The sequence below is a fragment of the Helobdella robusta genome (genome assembly GCF_000326865.2).
Source record: "Helobdella robusta unplaced genomic scaffold HELROscaffold_9, whole genome shotgun sequence".
NCBI classification, from domain to species: domain Eukaryota; kingdom Metazoa; phylum Annelida; class Clitellata; order Rhynchobdellida; family Glossiphoniidae; genus Helobdella; species Helobdella robusta.
Genome location: NW_008705512.1, coordinates 669,292 through 689,271, shown reverse-complemented (window position 1 = coordinate 689,271; position 19,980 = coordinate 669,292). Strand labels below are relative to the sequence as shown.

The following is a 19,980-nucleotide window of genomic DNA, read 5'->3' as shown; positions in this document are numbered from 1 at the left end:
TCATTCTGCAGCATAATATAAACTTACCGAAAACTCCAAATTAATCAATCAGTCGGTCGGTCGGTCAGTCAGTCAGTCAATCAATTAATTAATTAGTTTATAAAGCGCTATTTCCGCGATGTTTAACTGCGCTCCTCAATAAATTTTGCAAACAGATGGGTCTTGAGATCCGCTCTGAACTTCGTAAGTGAAGAAGAAGTGGTCAGAGAAGGAAGTTGAGAGTTCCACAGAAAAGGGCCGGAAAAAGCAAATGCAGATTAAGTAAAAGAGTGTTTAACACGAGTTAAGAAGAACAAGAAGACGATCGTAAACCGGGGGTTTGGGTACAATTAATATATCTGATAAGTACTTTGGAAATAATTTAGATTGAGACTTATACATGAATGTGCAAATTTTAAAAACTATTCTAAATTTTTTATAGGTAGCCATTGCAAAAGAACAAGATATGGAGATAAATGAGAAAAGAAAGTGGCACGAGCAACTAGATGAGCGGCAGATTTAAAAGCTTTACTTATTGGATAGAGTGTAGAATCAGGAAGACCACGGTAGAGGAAGTTACAATAATCAATCCTGAATGAAACTAAAGAAGTAACAAAAAGGAAAAAAGTAGGATCGTCAAGAAAAGGCAAAAGTTTTTTATTCTACGTAGATGAAAGTAAAAACTTCAAGCAACTCTAGCATTAATAGCAACACTATTAATCTGAGAAGAAAGATTAATGCTAGAATCAAAGATAAAGCTTAGACTACGAAACTTGTGAAAAACATCAAGAGTTTTAGAACCAGGTAAGGATTATATTTAAGACGCCTAGAGTCAGACCAAGCGATAATTGGAGAAAGACATAGAGATAGATAACGAAGAACACTTTTGAAATTAAATGGAGGAAAAGAAGTATAAGCATAAGAGCTATCATCATATAGTTGACTTGTGGAAAAATATAAATAACACGACGTAGTTCAGAAGTATAGAGTATAAATAGAAGAGGGCCAAGGATAGAACCCTGAGGTACCTCAAAAGTAAGAGTAGAGGGGTTGGAAGTAGAATTATTAAGAACAACAGAAGAAAAACAATTACAGAGATAAGAAGAAAACCAAGATAGACAAGAATCAGTAACATTAAAAGAATGATCTAGCAGCCTTAAGAGAATAGTATGATCAAAAGCAGAAGATAAGTCAAGAGCAAGAAGAAGATTAAAATTACTATTATCACTAGAAAGAAGGAAATCATTATGCATTTTGAGTAAAGATGTTTTAGTACTATGAGCTGGTCAGAAACCAGATTGAGATACAGATAACAAGGAGTTAAAGTTTAAATAAAATGATCATTGACTATAACTACTTTTTCTATTATTTTAGAGATGAAAGTAATATTATAACTAACTTCAATAACAATGAAGAACAAAGGAATGACAACAACAAATATGAAGAATACGATACCAAGTATTTGTTAACTTTAACCGCATTTCAGCTCCCTCAATGGTGCAATGATCAGCCTTGTTGACATTTACCTTTATTTAATAATTTATTTCAGTAAATGTTTTTTTTATTTTATTGGTGAATTTTGTTATAAATTTTGTTTATGTAACTCAAAACCGCTACCACCGATCGGAAAAATCCCAATCCAGGCACCCCGACGCACCAGCCTTCATCCATTTCACAGCATTAAGAATAAGTCGTAAATAACATTTTTATTTGTAGATCAACTTTATCCCGGTCGACGTATCCAAAGTAAAAACCTGCACCCTGTCAGCTATATCTAACCCGTCGTCACATCCCGCGCATGCACCAGAAAATGCAATTATTGCATATGTTACTTATTTCTTCTCGGAAAATTGAGCCCCCGCCACAGGGATCAACCACGGCATCCTCTCGACATGCTTCTGAGAATTCTTTTACTTATTTTTATTTCGGCAAGTGAGTTTCCACCAAGGGGTTCACCCATAGCAGACGCTCGGCATGCTTCAAAAATTTTCTTAAATGCTAATTGCTTTTCGGCAATCAAGCTTCCACCACTGGGTTCACCCACAATAGAGGCTCAACATGCCCCGATGATTCTTTCTATTCTCCGATACCAACAAATAAACTTTGCCAAAGAACTTTGCTTTGTTTAAAGAAACTATATAAACCAAGCCTGCACAGAAGATAAATTTTGAAAAATCAAAGGCCTTCTCTGCATGATGAATTCGGATAACAACAGTTTTATTAAATTTTCATGATGCACTTGGATAATCACTTGGACTATTTTCAACAATTTGAAAAATTTCCAGCAAATTCTAGTAAGGAAAATTGAAAAGACAAACTTTAAATTGATTAAAAATTGATTAATGCACAGTTCGCACGCGCGCGCGCACACACACACACACACATTTATATATTTATTTATATATAATTTATTTAAACTTCAAAGATTATGTATCTAAGTATAATTTCTTTTGACTTTAATATTCTACCTGATATTATTTGAATTTACTGGATTTAAATAATGTTATAAATTATATGTACTTTTAGAATTTTTGTTATCTTTATTGGCTATCTGTGTTTAATAGTTATATATAGGTAATTATGTTTTGATTATTTTACATTAAATATTATTATCAATAATGGAAACAATCGTAATAACCAAAGAATATACTCCCCATGTATCTTTTATTTCGAACTAATTTAATCTTTGATTTTTGTTGAACTAATTTAATCTTTAATTTATGTTGATCACTTTTGATTTCATTTGTATAGGGTGACTTTCCTACAAGCATTTGGTTGCTTTTTAGTTTAACCCTCTTTATTGAAAAAATAAAATAAATAAATAGAATATAATATATATATATATATATATATATATATATATATATTCAATTTCAACAAACAAATTATTTAACAAACAAACACATGCGAAAAACATGTCATTCACTAGGAGACCCGAAGCTCGCGCTTATAGGGCCACCCAGACCAATTAAAGACAAGATACTTCTAAATAAAATGAAAATAGACTAAAGTAACAAAACAAAGCCAAAAACAAAACACGCATATACTTAAGTAAATGCTCATATACATATGAAAACATACAGTTGAACTGAAATACAAGAGATAATTAATTATTTTAAAAGTAAAACACAATAAATAAATACAAAGAGTAAATACGGTCAATCATGTTTGAAATGATCAGATAAGATAAGATGGTGAATAGCAGTTTTGAATAATACAAGAGAGGGTGGATTTATATATATTTCCTCAAAATTCAAAACTCAAAAAAAAAAATTAACGTCTGAAGTTGGTAATGATGTGTGTGTGTGTGTCGTGTGTGTGTGTCGTGTGAGTGTGTGTGTGTGTGTGTAACATTTTTGCACAGGATATTCAATATATAAAGAAGCGTACTGCATGCCTATAAGCACATATATATACATATATTTATATATATGTATATATATATATATATATATATCGATAAAATAATTGATCTAAAAATTTAAAAACTTAGTTGCAAACTCAATAATGCGAAAATGCGGTGATATTTCTTAATAACAGTATAACGGTCTATTACCAACATATATATATATATATACATACATTGGATATATATATATATATATATATATATATTACGTTAGAAATTTAGTAGATATTTTAAATTACTGCACATATATATATATATATATATATATATATATATATATATATAGATTCGTGAATATCGATATATCGAATATATCGACAGATTTCATTTTTTTTTGTTTTCCCAAAAAAGTAACCTAGAAGAGTAGTTGAGATCTATTATAATGAAGGAATATTATGCACGTAGCACGAGTCATCGATCTATAAGAATGAATCCCGACAATGATGATAAAATACGTAAAATTTCAAATGATAATTCAGTTAACGATGGATATAGTTTAAACTCTAAGATTTTTGTTTTATGTCATACAGAAATTGATAAGAAACGGCGCACAGATGGTGGTAATTTAAATATTATTGATCATTCTCAATCTAACGGCAAATATGTAGAAAATGTTAACAAGTGTTGTCCTGCATACGAAACAAACAACATTGAAAATGAAAACGAACATCTGAAGGAACCCTGGGAAGTTGATAACAGCCATCAAAACAATTGCTCAAGTTATTCAGAATTCAAGAAAGTTCAGATGAAAGATCGAGAAGATTATCAAGATCATGAACATCTTAAAAAGGCGGTTGTTGCTGATGAAAAGTCACTCGTTGAAATGGAGATACCAGATGAAAAATCGAAAACTAGCAAACACCATTCGCCGAAGGAGACGTGGGCCCGCCACATGGAGTTCATGCTGTCCTGCATTGGTTACGCTGTTGGCTTCGGTGCTTTTTGGAGGTTTCCATACCTGTGCATGCGAAATGGAGGAGGTGAGTTTTGCTATTTGGTAATATATTATATAATAAGGTGTATATATATAATATAATGTATATATATATATATATATATATATATATATATATGTATATTTAATTAAATAATTATATTTTGTTACATATAATATCAAAATGATATACGTTGTTTTATATAATATAATATGTATATACTATAGTAACGATGATAATAATTGAATCCAATGAAACGATTTACAATGTTTATTTATTTACTTTTTATTGCCTTTCAAATCAATTTTTTAAATATATAACTCCTGTAATATTATTAACATTATCAAACAATTTTATCTTTTGTTCTGTTACTTACTGATAAACAGTTTATGATTTTTCACTGAGTGGCGGGTTGATTGTTTGTACCACGTACCAGTGCGTTAAACCAGGTGTGCCTGAGCAGTTATACATACTTCAGTGCCTCAGTCGGATTCGTTAATGAAACTTTATTTAACTTTAATTTATCTTCTTTAACTGACCGCATGAAATAACTGCCTGAAACAAAGCTATTTAAAATTCAGAGAATTGAAATTATTCAAGAAAACTTATATAATTAAAAAGATTAAACCTTCATAACTTGACACTTTTTTTCGAAAATTCTATTACAAAATTATAATCCCTCAGGTGCATTTCTCATTCCATACTTTTTATGTCTGATCTTTTGTGGCATGCCCTTGTTCTTCTTAGAAATGGTCATCGGTCAGTTTTCAGGATTGGGAGCTATCGGCGTCTGGAACGTCTGTCCACTTTTTAAAGGTTTGTTTCGTGTTGACATGCATTATTTGCCTATAAGAATTAAAATATTTAGTTTATATATATATTTATTTTTTTATAGTCAATCACTTGCTAATTTTTTTTAAATTTCCGAATTTCAGTTAAAAGGGATAATTTTTTGGTCGACTGGTCATGTTAACATTTAATAACTATTGTTTTTCTTTCACAAATTTTTTATCCAAATTTTCCGAATGTACAATTTTTAATAATTTGAAATTAATAATATTTTCTAAATTCCATAATTTCTAAATTCATATTTATTTCACCTATATATAATGACGTTTATTTAGTTGTTATATGAATCGAAATTTTAAAGCCAAGTTGCTTTCAACTAAATGTAGGTGAAAACTAGAATAGGATAAACTGAAATTTCTGCGAACCTTTCTGCGTAACAGAAAGCTGATTTCAATTTGAATCCGACTAACCTAAGTAAAAGTATTTGCTGAACTTATTTGGGTAATTCACATTATTACGTCGTATGTTTCGTATTTGATACATTTGTGTCAAAAGGCTTGGTTCACTAATTCACTTTGTTCGGCTTCTGGCTTCTGACTTTGTTAGCCGGTAAGACACCTGTAGCGTGTTCTTGAATATTTATTGATGGACGTCTTTTTTCGATGAGCAAATATTCTGCATTTTTTAGATCGTACAACAATAATCCACACAATTATTAGTTTTAGATTGTAATAACTAAGGTAACATTGGAAACGCAGTACGAAGCATTTACACAACAATTAATTTAGCTCTCAATAATATTGTTATTTGTTGTCGTGAGTTAACGTTAATAAAAACATCGAAGTTTTAGCTGCGTCCCGCGCACAAACACGTTTCATTGAAATTTTATCGTGAACATTTTATTCGTAATGGAAACAAAATAAAAAAACAAATATGTGCAAAAGTTGTTAATAAATATTTTCAACGCACTTCTGTAAAAATGTTTAATAATATTACTCATTGACTGAGACACTCAAGTAACTAAATGTTTGAAGTTTATTCAATGTTTATAGTTTCATCTCTCAAACATTTAAATTTTTTTTTGTTTTATCTCACGAAAGTAAATGTTGCAGTTTCACCTCAAGAACATGAATGTTTTTTTCAGTTTAATCTCAAATGTTTGTAGTTTCATCTCACGAACGTGAATGTTTGCAGTTTCATCTCACGAACTTCAAATGCAGGGGTTGGTTGGGCCATGCTAGTGATGTCGGGCCTGGTCACCGTCTACTGTAACATGATTCTTGGCTGGGTCCTCTACTTTCTTGGTCTCTCATTCACTTCCTCTCTGCCATGGGCAACATGCAACCAAACTTGGAATACACATATGTGCGTCGAATGGAAGTTAGTTAGGGTGATGTTAACATGTACCTTGCTTATATACTATGTTTAAACTAATAAACTAATTAACAATAACCATAAACATTATATTTTTAAACCATTAAAATGAGCTGTCTTTTATGTTCCATCAGCTGCGTAATAACATCGAACCAACTTAAACCATTTTAGAATCAAATTCAACCACACTTAGACCAGCCTGAATTTTCCTGTGGATTGGAAATGTTTTTAACTAATGAGCGGATTATGCGTGCAATATTTCTTAAAGTTTTCTTCATCTTGTGTGATGAAAGCCTTCTGGAGTTACGAAGTGAATTATTCGGCAGATCAAATTATTCCTTGCTTAGAACATTTAAAATTTACCTATTTACATAAAGATATAATAAAACGTCAACACTAAATAATGACAAATTCATTGATAATTATAATAAAAGATTTAAAAAAACAAATCATGATCAAGATGTTATTGAATGAATTAACAGTAGGAGTGGTAGGTATCCAAATGTTACTGCAACATTCCGAAACACGTCTGCACCATTCAGCAACGTATCAGGTCTACAAGCCAAGCCTGGTATCACACCCGCCGAAGAATTCTGGCAGTACGTATAAATAGGGGGGGGATTTGAATTAATTGTGATGGCGACATTGACGGAAATTTCGGTAATTGATTTTAAAACTAGAGCTATCAACGCTTCTTTGCGTTGAATTATTTCGTCATTATTGTTTTAAATCTTGGTTATGCTTAATGTTGTTGCTAAAACAATTAATAAATGTGGACCCGATCAGTTAGACATTTTCATAAAAAATATATTATTATTTAGCAACAGTGTACTAAAGATATCAGGCGGTATTGAGCATTTTGGAGAATTCAGATGGCCTCTCGTCTGCTGCCTGTTCGCTGCTTGGGTCGTCGTCTTCCTCTGCCTCTTCAAAGGAATCAAATGGTCTGGAAAGGTTTGAGTTCATTTTGCTCTACTCATTACAGATGTTCATTTCAATTTTTAGTTTAACTAAAAAAACTTATTTAAGGTCAAAGTTTAACTAATAAATAAAAGTTTAGTTAAAATAAAATTTAATTAATTTTTTTAGTTATAACTATGAGGTTCAACTACAAATTTTGTAAATTTTTTTTGCAACATTGGCCTGCAACAACACTGGCCTGCAGTTAATAATTGATAGCATATTATATATTTTTGGTAACTTTATATTAGAGTAAAAAACGCGGTGTTTGTCGCTGCCAATCCTTTCGTTGGTTGTTCTCGACGTTGTTGTTCCATTCATTCCATTGCCAGAAAATAAATATAAGAAATTATGTCATTTCAGTTTAAATAATACTGAAAGTGATTGCCAAGTGAAGTGAGAAAATGGGCAAAAGTCAAGAATACCAACTTCAATGCAATTTAAATTCATAGAAAACAAATTTTAAAAAACCAACTACAAATTTTTTTTTTTTAGATTCTCGGCTGTTGAATGTTCAGCACAACATCGCAAATTTGGTCATTCTTCTTTTTTTTTACGTTTTCGTTCTCGATACAAAGATTATACATTTTAGACTGACATTGGAAACACTTAATGTTTGTTTCATTTTTTATGAATAAAAGTAATTTGGTGGATGTAAAATGCAATAAACATTTAGCAGTCATACCATGATAAGGACATGTTTTTTGAAAGAAAAAGGAAAAGTTGTAAAAGTTTAAATAAGTTTAACTATTTTTTTTATTTTAGTTTAATTACTTTGAAAAAGTTATAAAAATTGATCAGTTAAACTATATTTTTTTCAGTTCAAACTAAAAATTAATTTAGTTCCCATCACTACATGGCATGACATAGCATAACAAAAATTATAGTAGCACAAAAACTAATCAATCATCCGTTGAAAGCCACTGAACAGTAACAGCACTTGTGAGCTAACCTGACTGAGTAATTCAACTACCAAATTTTAGTTGTAATTCAATTTTCAATGTAGGGTAATACTTGCGTTAATTAATTAAAAATATTTCTGTTATTAAATCAAACGCTTCAAAATTAAATATCAGTAAATAGTATTCACCAAGCAATTATTTGTATGCAACTTTATTGTTCACGACCTCTGTTATCAAACGTTGTTGAAATTATGCAAATGTCGCATTTAATAGCTTCATTGCTGCTCTTAAAATTTTCAAGTGTCATCCGCTGGCTGACTTTTTTTTGATTATTTTTATATCTTCTGATTATGGTTATATCTTTTGAATATTTTTTTATCTTCTGAATATTTTCAATTTGAAAAGCCAATTAAAATTAATAATTTGATCATAACCTAATGGTTCGAGGTATGATTATATGGTATTCGAGGTATTATACAGATTATATAAGAGTATATAAGTTTTTTAAAGTTTATACCTCTAAAGGACCATTACGGCTATGAATATATGCCTAAACCTAAACCATTCCGAAACCACTGCCCCGGGATTAATGTTAGTGTAATATAACATAAGACACTCTTCCTCCTCTGCAATCGCGTTTTTTCATAATTTTTTGTTTTATTAAAACCATCATTTAAAAAGCGTGATATTTTTATTCATATTAATTTACAGTAAATGACTTTCAGTTAGTAAATTTAGCCTCAGTTAAATTTAGTTATTTATGATTGGCCAAAGTTAAAGTTAAATATAGCTGCTTTGGTCAAGTTAATTTTACAGATGGTTTTTGCGAAAGTCCTAACATCATCATCAGCAAAAGCCTTGGAAGAGTCAATTCAGATGGGCTTATTCTGACCCGGGTGTTAAATGTAGTGGATCGGTCCGTTAAAACTAAGAAAGGACTACGACGCCTACCTTTAGCTAGAAGAACAGAAACAACGAAAACCCGGCATGACTAGAGAGGGAGGCAATGATGTAGGTTTCAAAAGCACTGACCTAGTGAGATTATACAACCCAAGGGGTAAAAAAGGGTGATGCCCGAATTTAAAAAAAAATTGTGATGGTCCGTACAAGGTCATTAACAGGATAAACAACGTGGTCTACAGGATCCAAGATCAAAGCGAGCGAAGATGAAGGTTGTCCGTCTAGATAGGCTAGCCCCTTTTTCATTGGAATAACGTCTTTGTTAAGGACTAATTTACATTCGGTGCAATTGTCAAAATGCTGTTCTGCAAATCCCGCTATATAATTAATTTTATGTTTTCATTACTAATTATTTGTTAGAATCAGATACCTTCGTAGCACGCGATTGTAAATTTGCTGTATATAAGCAGAGCGCTGTTGTAAAATGAAGATTGATATGTAGATTATGGAGTTGAGTTGGTGGTATGATGACCGAGTTGAGCTGTAAATTATTGGTGATCGTGCGATATCTAGCGCGTTTCTTTGATTTGCAAATAATTCAATGATTCTATTACTATTGTTGCGAATAATTCAATGATTCTATTACTATTGTTGAAATGAACGTTTAAACAAGTCTGTGTTTATCTATCAAAATTGAATAACTTGACGATCGTGCAACATTGTTATATTGTAACAACATTTTTGTATATTTTGAATACTGAATACTTTTGAATTGCCAAATCGCACAGTCATAAATTTGATTTTTAAGTTTCAATATTAACAAACTCTATTGGAAGCACGAAACCTGCTCGTTATTTACGTACAGCTGTCACTGTTGAATATCAGGTGCTTTATGTTCTTTTGTAGTGCAAACATTTCTTCTGCTTTCAATATACAAAGGGTACAACGTACAAATACATCAGCATATTCATGCATAATTTTTACAATTTTCGAACGTGAAAATCATGGCATAATTAGATGGGAGCTGGAATATATCAACTTCCAGTTGTATTTAAATAATATTGTGGATGATACAGAAACGATTCGTTCATTGTTGATATTGTTATTGTGTTGTTGATGTTACTGTTATTGTTGATATTGTTGATGAGGTTGTTATATACGAATGATAAGATTTTGTACGAATTTAACTTTGCTTAACTTTAGTAGTTAGCTACTTTTTTTAAGTAATTAGCACGACACTGCATGCTTGTTTCTTTAAAATACCCGTCCTACATCGTGCAATGTTTTTATTTATTTGACTTAACATCTGAATTTTTTGAGTGTATTGCATATTTAGATTTTTATTAAGATTTGTTGCAAATGATTTATGTTTATTGTTGTATTGTTGTATTTTTTACTTTTTTAATATCAATTTTATTCTTATCATTATTACGTAAACTACCGTTATGAATTCTATTGTACCAGGTTGTATATGTGACGGCCACAGTTCCTTACATCTTCCTGACCATCCTCCTCATCAGAGGGTGCATGCTGCCTGGAGCACTCGATGGAATCATTTTTTACCTTAAACCAGATTTTAAGAAACTGATGGACCCTAAGGTAGATTGAATAATCTAAACAACCTCCTCTTTTTCTGTCTCTCTCCTTGAAAATATGTTGGGGAATAACCAAGCCCAATTAGTGATTTTGCATTCATTGGGTAGGTCTTTTTTATTCAAAGGCAGTGATGAGCATATGTTCATCAGACATCCATTGAGACTGCTTTTTAAATTTTGAACAACATCAATGATATTGTTGATAATGTGTTTGCTAGCTACTGATGATGCTGTTTGAACATGTGATAAATTTCATTGTTCGTACCTTGCGACATTCAAATTATATTGCAAAAAACCCGTTCGTCGTTGGTCCCTAATTATTAATTAGGGACGTTTTGCTTGGGAGCTGAGACGTTATAAATAAACAATTTTAGGAAAGCAAAATTAGAAATTTCAGTTTACGGCATTTTAAAAATGTTTTAAAGCCTAACATACATTTTTTGAAAATGGGATAAGACACCCTACAAAATGATGATAATAAATGATAAATATAACAATTAATAATCATATTATAAATTTTATGGTGATTAACAAAACCCTACATTCACAAGCGTCATTTTTAATTTTTCAAGTTCTCACAATGGCTTATTCAGAAACAAAATTTTCATTTACTTATATTTTTATGAAGGTTTGGGCGGAGGCGTGTCTACAGATATTTTTTTCACTTGGTCCAACGTGGGGTGGGTTGATCGCCATGTCGAAGTACAATAAATTCAACAACAACTGCCTCAAGTTGGTCACATTCCTAGAATGAATTTTAAATTTTTGTTATCAGATTTTATTTTATTAATTTTATTACTATTATTATTTTTATTATTTCATCAAAACTGCTAAATGTCGTTCAACTCGATCATTTAACCACCAACTCAACTCCACAATCTACAATTACCGGAACCGGATAAACTCGATACAACTAATTTAAAGAAAGAACTGCGAAAACGAAATCTTGACTCAAAAGGGGTGCAGGCAGTTTTGATAAACGGTCTAAGAGACGCTCTGATGAACTAAGGCAACGATCCTGATGATTTTCACTTGCCTGATCCTATAGAAGAATTGAAATTACAGACAGCCGTAATGAATAGAAAATTTGACGAACTGAATAACAAACTCGATCGACAAGCAGCCGAATCAAAAGAAATGGCGGCCAAAATGAATAAAAGATATGACCAGCAAGAGACGAGAATGAAGCAGCTGATGGCCAAAACAAGAGAACGGAAATAAAAATAAACCAGATAACGAACGTAAACGAAAGTGTCAACAAGTAGAACGTAAGTACCAGCGAGAAATAGAGAGAATATCCAGGAAATACAAACAAAAAGAAAATCCATCATTTCCATATACATTAAAGTTTTTTATTAGTTGTTTATACAATAATTTAATTAAATTACGTGTATGTTTATATATCGCTATGATCTATAAGTAAATTTTGTGTTTGCCATGATTGTTTTGTTTGTTGAGTAGCCCTAGTTGTAGTAAGTAGCAATGCTCATTAAACTTTTATAACAAACAAACTAACGAATAAACAAACAAACAAATAGTAGTTAACCATACATTTGTGCTAAAATGAACATGTAAGTACATAAGGAATATGCCTTAATGTTAAGACGAACATTCAAATGTTCAAGGCACGCACGCCTACACAACCAAACGCATGCAAGCCGTGAAAGGAACACCAAATAGTAGGTTTTAGTTCACTTCACGATATCCAAGCCAACAGCATTGCATTGAAGCTTCTTTTATGTAGCCAGCCGTCGTTTTTATCGTCGTGGTCATTATTATTTTTATCATCATCGTCACCATAACCATCATGTCCATCATCATTTTTATGACCCCGTTTGTGTTTTCTTCAACCTCACAGAGATTCAGTGGTCATCTGTCTGGTTTGTTGTGGCACGAGCTTCTACTCCGGCTTCATCTGCTTCTCCATCATCGGCTTCATGGCTCACAACATCGGAACAAACGTGTCTGACGTCATAACTACGGGTTACGTCAATATATTTACGCCAGTGCATAATTTTACGGTATCTATAGTTATTTCTATCTATCTATTTTCTGTTTCTATATCAATTTTGAAGTATCTATCTATCATTTATTTTGTTGTATCTATCTATCTATCTATCTGTCTGTTTGTCTATCTAACTATATATCTATCCATCCATCCGTCCATCCATCCATCCATCCGTCCATCCATCCATCCATCCGTCCATCCATCCGTCCATCCATCCATCAATTTATCTATCTACCATAATGTTTCTATAGAGATCTTTCAACCAACCAATCTTCACAACTACAATGACAATGCATCGTACATTCAAGTGCATTGCTCTGCTTTGCATTGAGCAGCCTTTGTCTATTGAAGTTTAATTCTTATTTTCCATTGTTCTGCTGCTGTTGTTGACGACAATAATTTTCAGATATCTATGTCCTTTCACAAGAAAATATGTTTTCAAATTGTTAAGGGTTTTACTTAAAAATGTGTATTTGCTTTAAACATTTGAAAAAGAAATTGTGTGGGTGGGATCGTTTGTTTTTCATATGAGTGTTGGTATTTGCTGATAAACTTTTTGATTATTCATTCATCCACCTGTTCATTCATTCGTTCACTCACTCATTCTTTCATTTATTCATTCACTCATTCATTCATTCATTCATTCATTCATTCATATTTTATTCACTTGTTCATTCATTCATTTGCTCATTTCATTCATTCTTTCATTCACTTTTGATCGTCGATTAATGAATTTGTTTATGAATTCGTTTTTACTACCTTCATTGGTTTGATCATTCCATTAGTTCGATAAACGTTTACATAACAAGCCCATTCATTTTTGTCTCACATTTACATTTATTCTTTTTCCTCTCTCTCTTTCTCCTTCTCTTTCTTTCTTTCTCTCTCTCATTCATTTGTCTGAATGTTTTAACTTTCTACCTAGCTACAAAAATGAATACGGATGCTTGCATGAATGATTCAGGTCCTGGTTTAGTGTTCAACGTGTATCCAGAAGCAATAGCCCAACTGCCCATCTCTCCTTTCTGGTCCATCTGCTTCTTTATCATGCTCCTCACTCTCGGGCTTGACTCTCTGGCAAGTTTTATAATGGTTTTTTCCTTTTTTATATTTAACAGAAATTTGAAATGTTTTTAAACGGAGAGCTTGCATTAAATAAAAAATTGAGTATATCTCATTAACAACTAACAACCATCAAATAAAAAACAGTTTGGCATGATAGAATCTTGCACCAATGGTGTTGTGGATGAATTTCCGAAATTTTTGAAGCCCAGGAAAACCAGATTGACACTGATAGTATGTGTCATGTTCTTTCTGCTGGGCATCCCTTTGTGCTCAGGAGTTAGTCCGCTTTCACTAAGTTTTTAAAAATTAAACATTAAAACTTTTATTGTTCAATAACGTTTGCACTTTTTCACTATATAACTAGCAATAATTTGTTCCCCTATTATTGAGTAGAAACGTTGTTTTCATTTCAAATAATTATATATATATATATATATATATATTTAAATTATATAAATTATATATTATATAAATAAATATATATATACGTATTATTATTATCATAAATTTATAAAGCGCTAACTAAAAAAGTTCTAAAAAGTACAAGCAGTTAATTTATAAATTCAGAACTATAACATTAAAGAATCAAAAACGAGATAATTGTAATTTAAAAAGAAAATAAATAAGTTTCAAAATTCTTCTTGAAGTTATCAATGGTCAATCCCAGACTTCTCAAAGACTCCGGCAATGCATTCTTAGCCCTTGAACCCAACACAGCGATATTTTTTGCTCCAATACTTAATGAGGCATTTGTAACTGTTATCACATTTGAGAGATTACTTCCCAAGTATTCTGCCAAAAGACCATTCATGGCCTTATACATTGCAACACAAATTTAAAAAATTATTCTCATTCTGACATTCAGTCAATAAAGATTCTTCAATGATTAAATGACAAAATCAAATTTTTTTCCACTAACAACAATCTCTGAAAATATTTAAGAACCGATATTGGTCTATTAGGCAGACTGTAGAATAAACTGATAAATTTATCCACTCAAGCATGAAATAATGCATGAATCAGGGCTTCGTGGGGGCTTCATCCAAATATTTAAGAGTGCAATATAATCTGTAAGTTGATGGTCACATGATTTTCCATTATAACAACCCCGAGTAGAAAACAACATCTAATTCTTAGCAGTTCTCAAAATTCTGTATGTTGACACCAACAAACAATAAATTTATCATTATCCTATTAAATTGTTAACAAGTTCAACTGCCAAAAACTTTGTTTTAGCTTCAATTTGTTATTTGACATTCACGCACCAACAACTGATAAACAGGCAGCCAAACTATTAATAGAAAACTTATTTTGTACAAATTCTGGCTTGCCCGTAGTAATAACTAGATGTAGCAGTTGTAATCTTTGTTGAATGGTGCTCTCAATAGATGATGTTTTGTAACCATTGTTTACTAGTAGATTAGTAATTCTTTTTGGTTTCGTATTGTGATCTTCAGTTGATAAATAGCAAGATAGGAATATGTATAAAAACAACAATGACAACTATATAATCCAATATTACAGAAATCATATGTCGACCCACATAAAATAGACGAAGTCGTCCTCAAACAAATCATATCAAGAAATGTTACACCAATTAGTAATACTAATAAAATAAATTTCAGGATATACTACAATAACTGTAAGACATCACAATTGGTCTTAAAGAACAACTGCACTCCTAAAGACGATTATACTTTGAAGCGTAATCATGTAATATAGGAATTTAAATGCCCTATTGATGACTGTGCGCGTCAACAACATTCTTATTTTGGTGGTACGACTACTTCACTATCAAGACGTCTCACAATGCATTCACAATGAGGAGCCATCAAATCTCACTTGCAATCAACACATGCGACACCAATAACCCACCAAATTCTTGACAACAACACAAAAATAATTGATCAAACCACCAAAACAATACATCTAAAAACTGCAGAAGCTGTCCTTATAGATACCAATAAACCCCAAATAAACAAACAACAAAGAATGATAACATCATTTACTTACTCGACGCTTTAATAGTAATTTCAATAACGATGAAGGACAAAGGAATGACAACAACAAAAATGAAGAATACGATACCAACTAATAAACTTTGCTAAATGCCTTTGCTTTGTTTAAAGAAGCTGTATAAACCAAACCTGATGAATTCGGATAACAACAGTTTCATCGAATTTCATGATGAACTTGAATAATTTTATTTTCAACAAATTGAACAATTTCCAGAAAATTCTAGTAAAGAAAATTGAAATGACAAACTTTAAATTGATTAATACCAAAAATTTGGTAGAATTCATACAATACTGTTAGAAAATATGGTCTCCTTCCAAAACACACACACACACACATCACACACACACACACACACAAACAAACATATATATATATATATATAGTTTGTGTGTGTGTTCTGTAACGTGTTTTAATTAGAATTGATCGCTTGTCGTCAATATTGTCTTCAGCATAAAAGATTTTTACAGAGCTAACTTTTAAATTTTGGGCTTTATATGATAATTAAAAAATATAAAATGGAGTCAAAATATTAGAACTTTCATCTTCCGCTCAGGCAGGCATATACATCTTTCAGATCCTGGATTGGTACGCAGCTGCCTTCACCGCCATGATCATCGCCATATTGGAATGTTTAGTTTTCGGACACATCTACGGTCAGTCAATAAGTTACATCAGTTAATTGAACATTTCACAAACATTTCAGTGAGGAATAAAAAGTTGTTTGATAATCACATCTAGGAGCAAATAAGTTGTTCGACCACATTACGGAGATGATGAATAGGAGACCGAGCTTGTGGTGGAAGATATGTTGGTGCTACATCACTCCTCTCATAATGCTCGTTTGTATTATTCTCATTTAATTTCTATTCATATTTATGAACATTTGAGTATAACTTATTTGAACATCCTTCCAACCATGCAGGCATTATTGATTTACAACTGCGTTCAGATGAAACCTCCAACTTACGGGAGTTACGTGTACCCATCCTGGTCTGTAGCGTTAGGTTGGATTGTTTCCATGTTTTCCATCGTTCCCATCCCAATTTATGCCATCTATCGATTGTCTGCTGAAGAAGGTTTTTTAATGGAGGTGACCATTATTTATAATTTTATATTTTTGCTGACGGATTGATTATTTGCTCTATAAACACCAACCACGAAAAAAATGTCATTTTAAGAAAGTGAGCTTCTTCGTGTATTTTCATTCACCCATCCACCCATTCTTTTTTTTATCTACTCTATTTCTTTTTCTCTACTAATCTCTTTCTTTCTCATTCTCTCTATTTCTTCAATCATGATTTTATAGCGAAATTTTGATTTTCAAATTGAACCCCAAATGCTGCTCTCTCTCAATTATGAACAAGCATTTAAAACAGCACCGGTGTTTATGATGAACAACCCTCACTTGTAAAATTTAAAAAGATTTCGTCTGCTTATAAATCGTTTATTTATATACAGTTTTAATTTAATCTTTAATTAAAAGTGCATCTATCAACAACGTAAACAACAACAACAACGGAATCACAATAGTATTAAGGAAGGTCACATAACTAGAATAAATATAACGGCCTTCGCTCACTTTTTACGGTCGAACAAGGAGCTTACTTCCCGAGTGGATTTGGAGGGTGATTTTTTATCGTTCGTGTCGATAGTTACGATCGTATTTACTAATTTCGGAATATTGCTTTTTAAAATGTTAAAATTTAAAATTTTTTTAAACTGTTATTCAATTTGGTAATTAATTACTTTTATTTGGTATAAATTTTAAAAATAAAATAGACATTACCGAAAATTAATTAAAAGTTGAAAAAATTATTGAGGTTCTTTGCATATCCCTGCTTCAACCAATAAGAAAGTGTTGCATATTGGTAAATAGGCTTCTCCTTGGTTCGCGATTCAATTTTTTTCATTTCTGGTTTCAAATTTCATTGACTCTATAAATCTAAATAATAAGACCAAAATTACTCTGATGTATGCTCAACAGCATATTTTTTTATAACGGTGCCGTGACTTTTTAGGCATTTTTTATTTTGAACAATTTAATTTTATGCAGTTGAAACAAAACATGGTCAATCAAATTTCAATACCTTATTGGATTATAAGTAACGGATTTTGCATTTAAACGAGGGAATTGGTGCATAAATTATTAAGCTCGTTTCTGTCATCAATTTAGAAGTATTGATGTTATTTGTTATTCTAGGATATATGCAATAAAATTGTAATCTAATTTGTTTATTTGATCTTTCAAACTTAATCACTGAGATTGGGAGAATGGAGATAATTATAGATTTCTAAATTTTAAAGAGAATTAGGTCATGAAATTTCAGACCGATAATCGGATATCGAAATATCTATATGAAATTAAAAAGTTTCAATGCGTACGTGCTCTCCTGAAATTTTGTGGTTGTTTATTTACAAATTGACTTTTCTAAACGTCGCAGCTTTTTGTGGCTTGATTTAATATTCTATTGGAAAAGTTTATTTCTCTCATGAACCGAATGTAGACAATTGGCAAAAATGCATAATTTATTTTTGGTCTATTAAATCCTGGTAATGTTCGTCTTGTTATTATTATTCTTATTGTCTATCTTCTGCCACGTCTGGTCTCCAGTTCATTCAATGTCTACCGTGTTACTTTTTATATTTTTTGGTTTTTAAATTTATGATATAGTTCGTGAATTGTGATTTTTTGTTTATTAGAAAAAATTTACCTTGTAATATTCTATGCATAGACATACAATATACAATTTGTTGAATATTGAAATTTTAAAGAGAATCAAGACCCTGATACAACCGCATGTCAGCTTCTACAATGGCAGGAACAATTCAGATGCCGAACTCATTCATCATTTCTAGTTTTTCATACTCTAAATTGTCACATTATTAAAATTATTATTTTTTCATGTTTATTCCGGTTAGTGTATGTATTATTTTTCAAAACGATTCTATTTTGAGTTTGGATTGCTATACTTTTTGCCATTAATTGCTGTCAAGTTACGCATCCATTCATGTAAGATTGATTTGTAAATGCTCAAGAATTTGTTCGGGGAAACATAATTTTTTACAATTGAACGGTTTCGAAAGTATGTGAAATTTTTAAAAAGATAAGTATATTGTTATTGTGTGAAAAGTTCTTTTTAGAAGTTAAAACGTTAAAAAATACAAAATGTGATTGCTAGTACACAAATTGTTGCCTTCGAAATACACGTGCCCAACATTCTCACCAACAGTCAATCAACTTTTTAATTTCTATGTCTTGAAACCCATTTTATATAACTGTTCTCGTATTCGTATGGATAAATGTGTGTATATATATCAGTGATGACGTAAGTACTCAAAAAATGTACTTAAGTATAAGTACTAAGTAATCAGTAATAAAAGTACTCAAGTATAAGTACTAAGTACCAAAACAAATTGTATGCTTGATACTTATAAGTACTAAGTACCTAAGTACATACCATGGTTAATTTGAAATATTTATAAATTTATTAAACTCAGAAATCAACTCATTATTTACAGTAATTTATTTACATCAATAAAAGAGTTTGTTCTTTTTGAGTAAAAGTAAAGTTTCAAATGATTCATCACTTAAACGATTTCTTTTAGGAGTGAGAATCATTCCAGCCTGGCTAAATATACGTTCCACAGGTGCTGATGATGGCACAGTGGTATTGTACTTCAAAAACACTTGTGCGACAGCAGGATACCTAAGGAACAATAATATAGTTGTTAACCGAAATAGCAAATTATTAATTTGTTATTAATACTTGAGAATAAAAATGTATTAGAAAATCAAGCATATACATATTATACATATATAATATATTACAGAAAAATATTGATTACCTTTTGAGTTGTTCCATATCATATGAAGGATCACTAAGATATTGCAGTCCTTCAACTTTTTCATTCGATCGTGATTCGGAACTTGGTTCGTGGAATCCATAAAAATCTGCACTAGTACAACCTCTAGTATTTCTGTCTTCATAAACTGTTGAAGAATTGCTCATTCTGACCACTTCTGCTAGAAACAAGTCTTCAACTT

General features: G+C 31.3%; 2 protein-coding genes across 2 annotated transcripts; one reads left to right on the top strand and one right to left on the bottom strand.

The window, feature by feature from the left end:
- Positions 1 to 401: 401 nt before the first annotated feature.
- HELRODRAFT_70803 (hypothetical protein) lies at positions 402 to 638 on the bottom strand (the record flags this gene model as incomplete). The annotated part of the gene is made up of 1 exon (XM_009032924.1): positions 402 to 638. A coding segment is annotated over one exon (237 nt), but the record flags the coding sequence as incomplete, so codon positions are not given.
- Positions 639 to 4,217: 3,579 nt separating this feature from the next.
- HELRODRAFT_96469 (hypothetical protein) lies at positions 4,218 to 19,112 on the top strand. The gene is made up of 14 exons (XM_009033029.1): positions 4,218 to 4,368; positions 5,008 to 5,139; positions 6,333 to 6,492; positions 6,969 to 7,085; positions 7,308 to 7,440; positions 10,713 to 10,847; positions 11,472 to 11,575; positions 12,702 to 12,826; positions 13,816 to 13,943; positions 14,061 to 14,192; positions 16,489 to 16,588; positions 16,674 to 16,774; positions 16,858 to 17,025; positions 18,708 to 19,112. The coding sequence occupies exons 1-14, from the start codon at positions 4,281 to 4,283 to the stop codon at positions 18,789 to 18,791; spliced, it is 1,707 nt and encodes a 568-aa protein (XP_009031277.1). The 5' UTR covers positions 4,218 to 4,280; the 3' UTR covers positions 18,792 to 19,112.
- The last annotated feature ends 868 nt before the right edge of the window (positions 19,113 to 19,980 follow it).

What these genes read in the sequence shown, in the direction of transcription:
- HELRODRAFT_96469 (XM_009033029.1), top strand. Translation starts at nt 4,281, where the DNA reads ATGGAGTTCATGCTGTCCTGCATTGGTTACGCTGTTGGCTTCGGTGCT. An exon ending in CGTCTGTCCACTTTTTAAAG is followed by an intron (nt 5,140 to 6,332) that starts GTTTGTTTCGTG and finishes CTTCAAATGCAG; the next exon opens with GGGTTGGTTGGGCCATGCTA. An exon ending in AGTTTTCGGACACATCTACG is followed by an intron (nt 16,589 to 16,673) that starts GTCAGTCAATAA and finishes AATCACATCTAG; the next exon opens with GAGCAAATAAGTTGTTCGAC.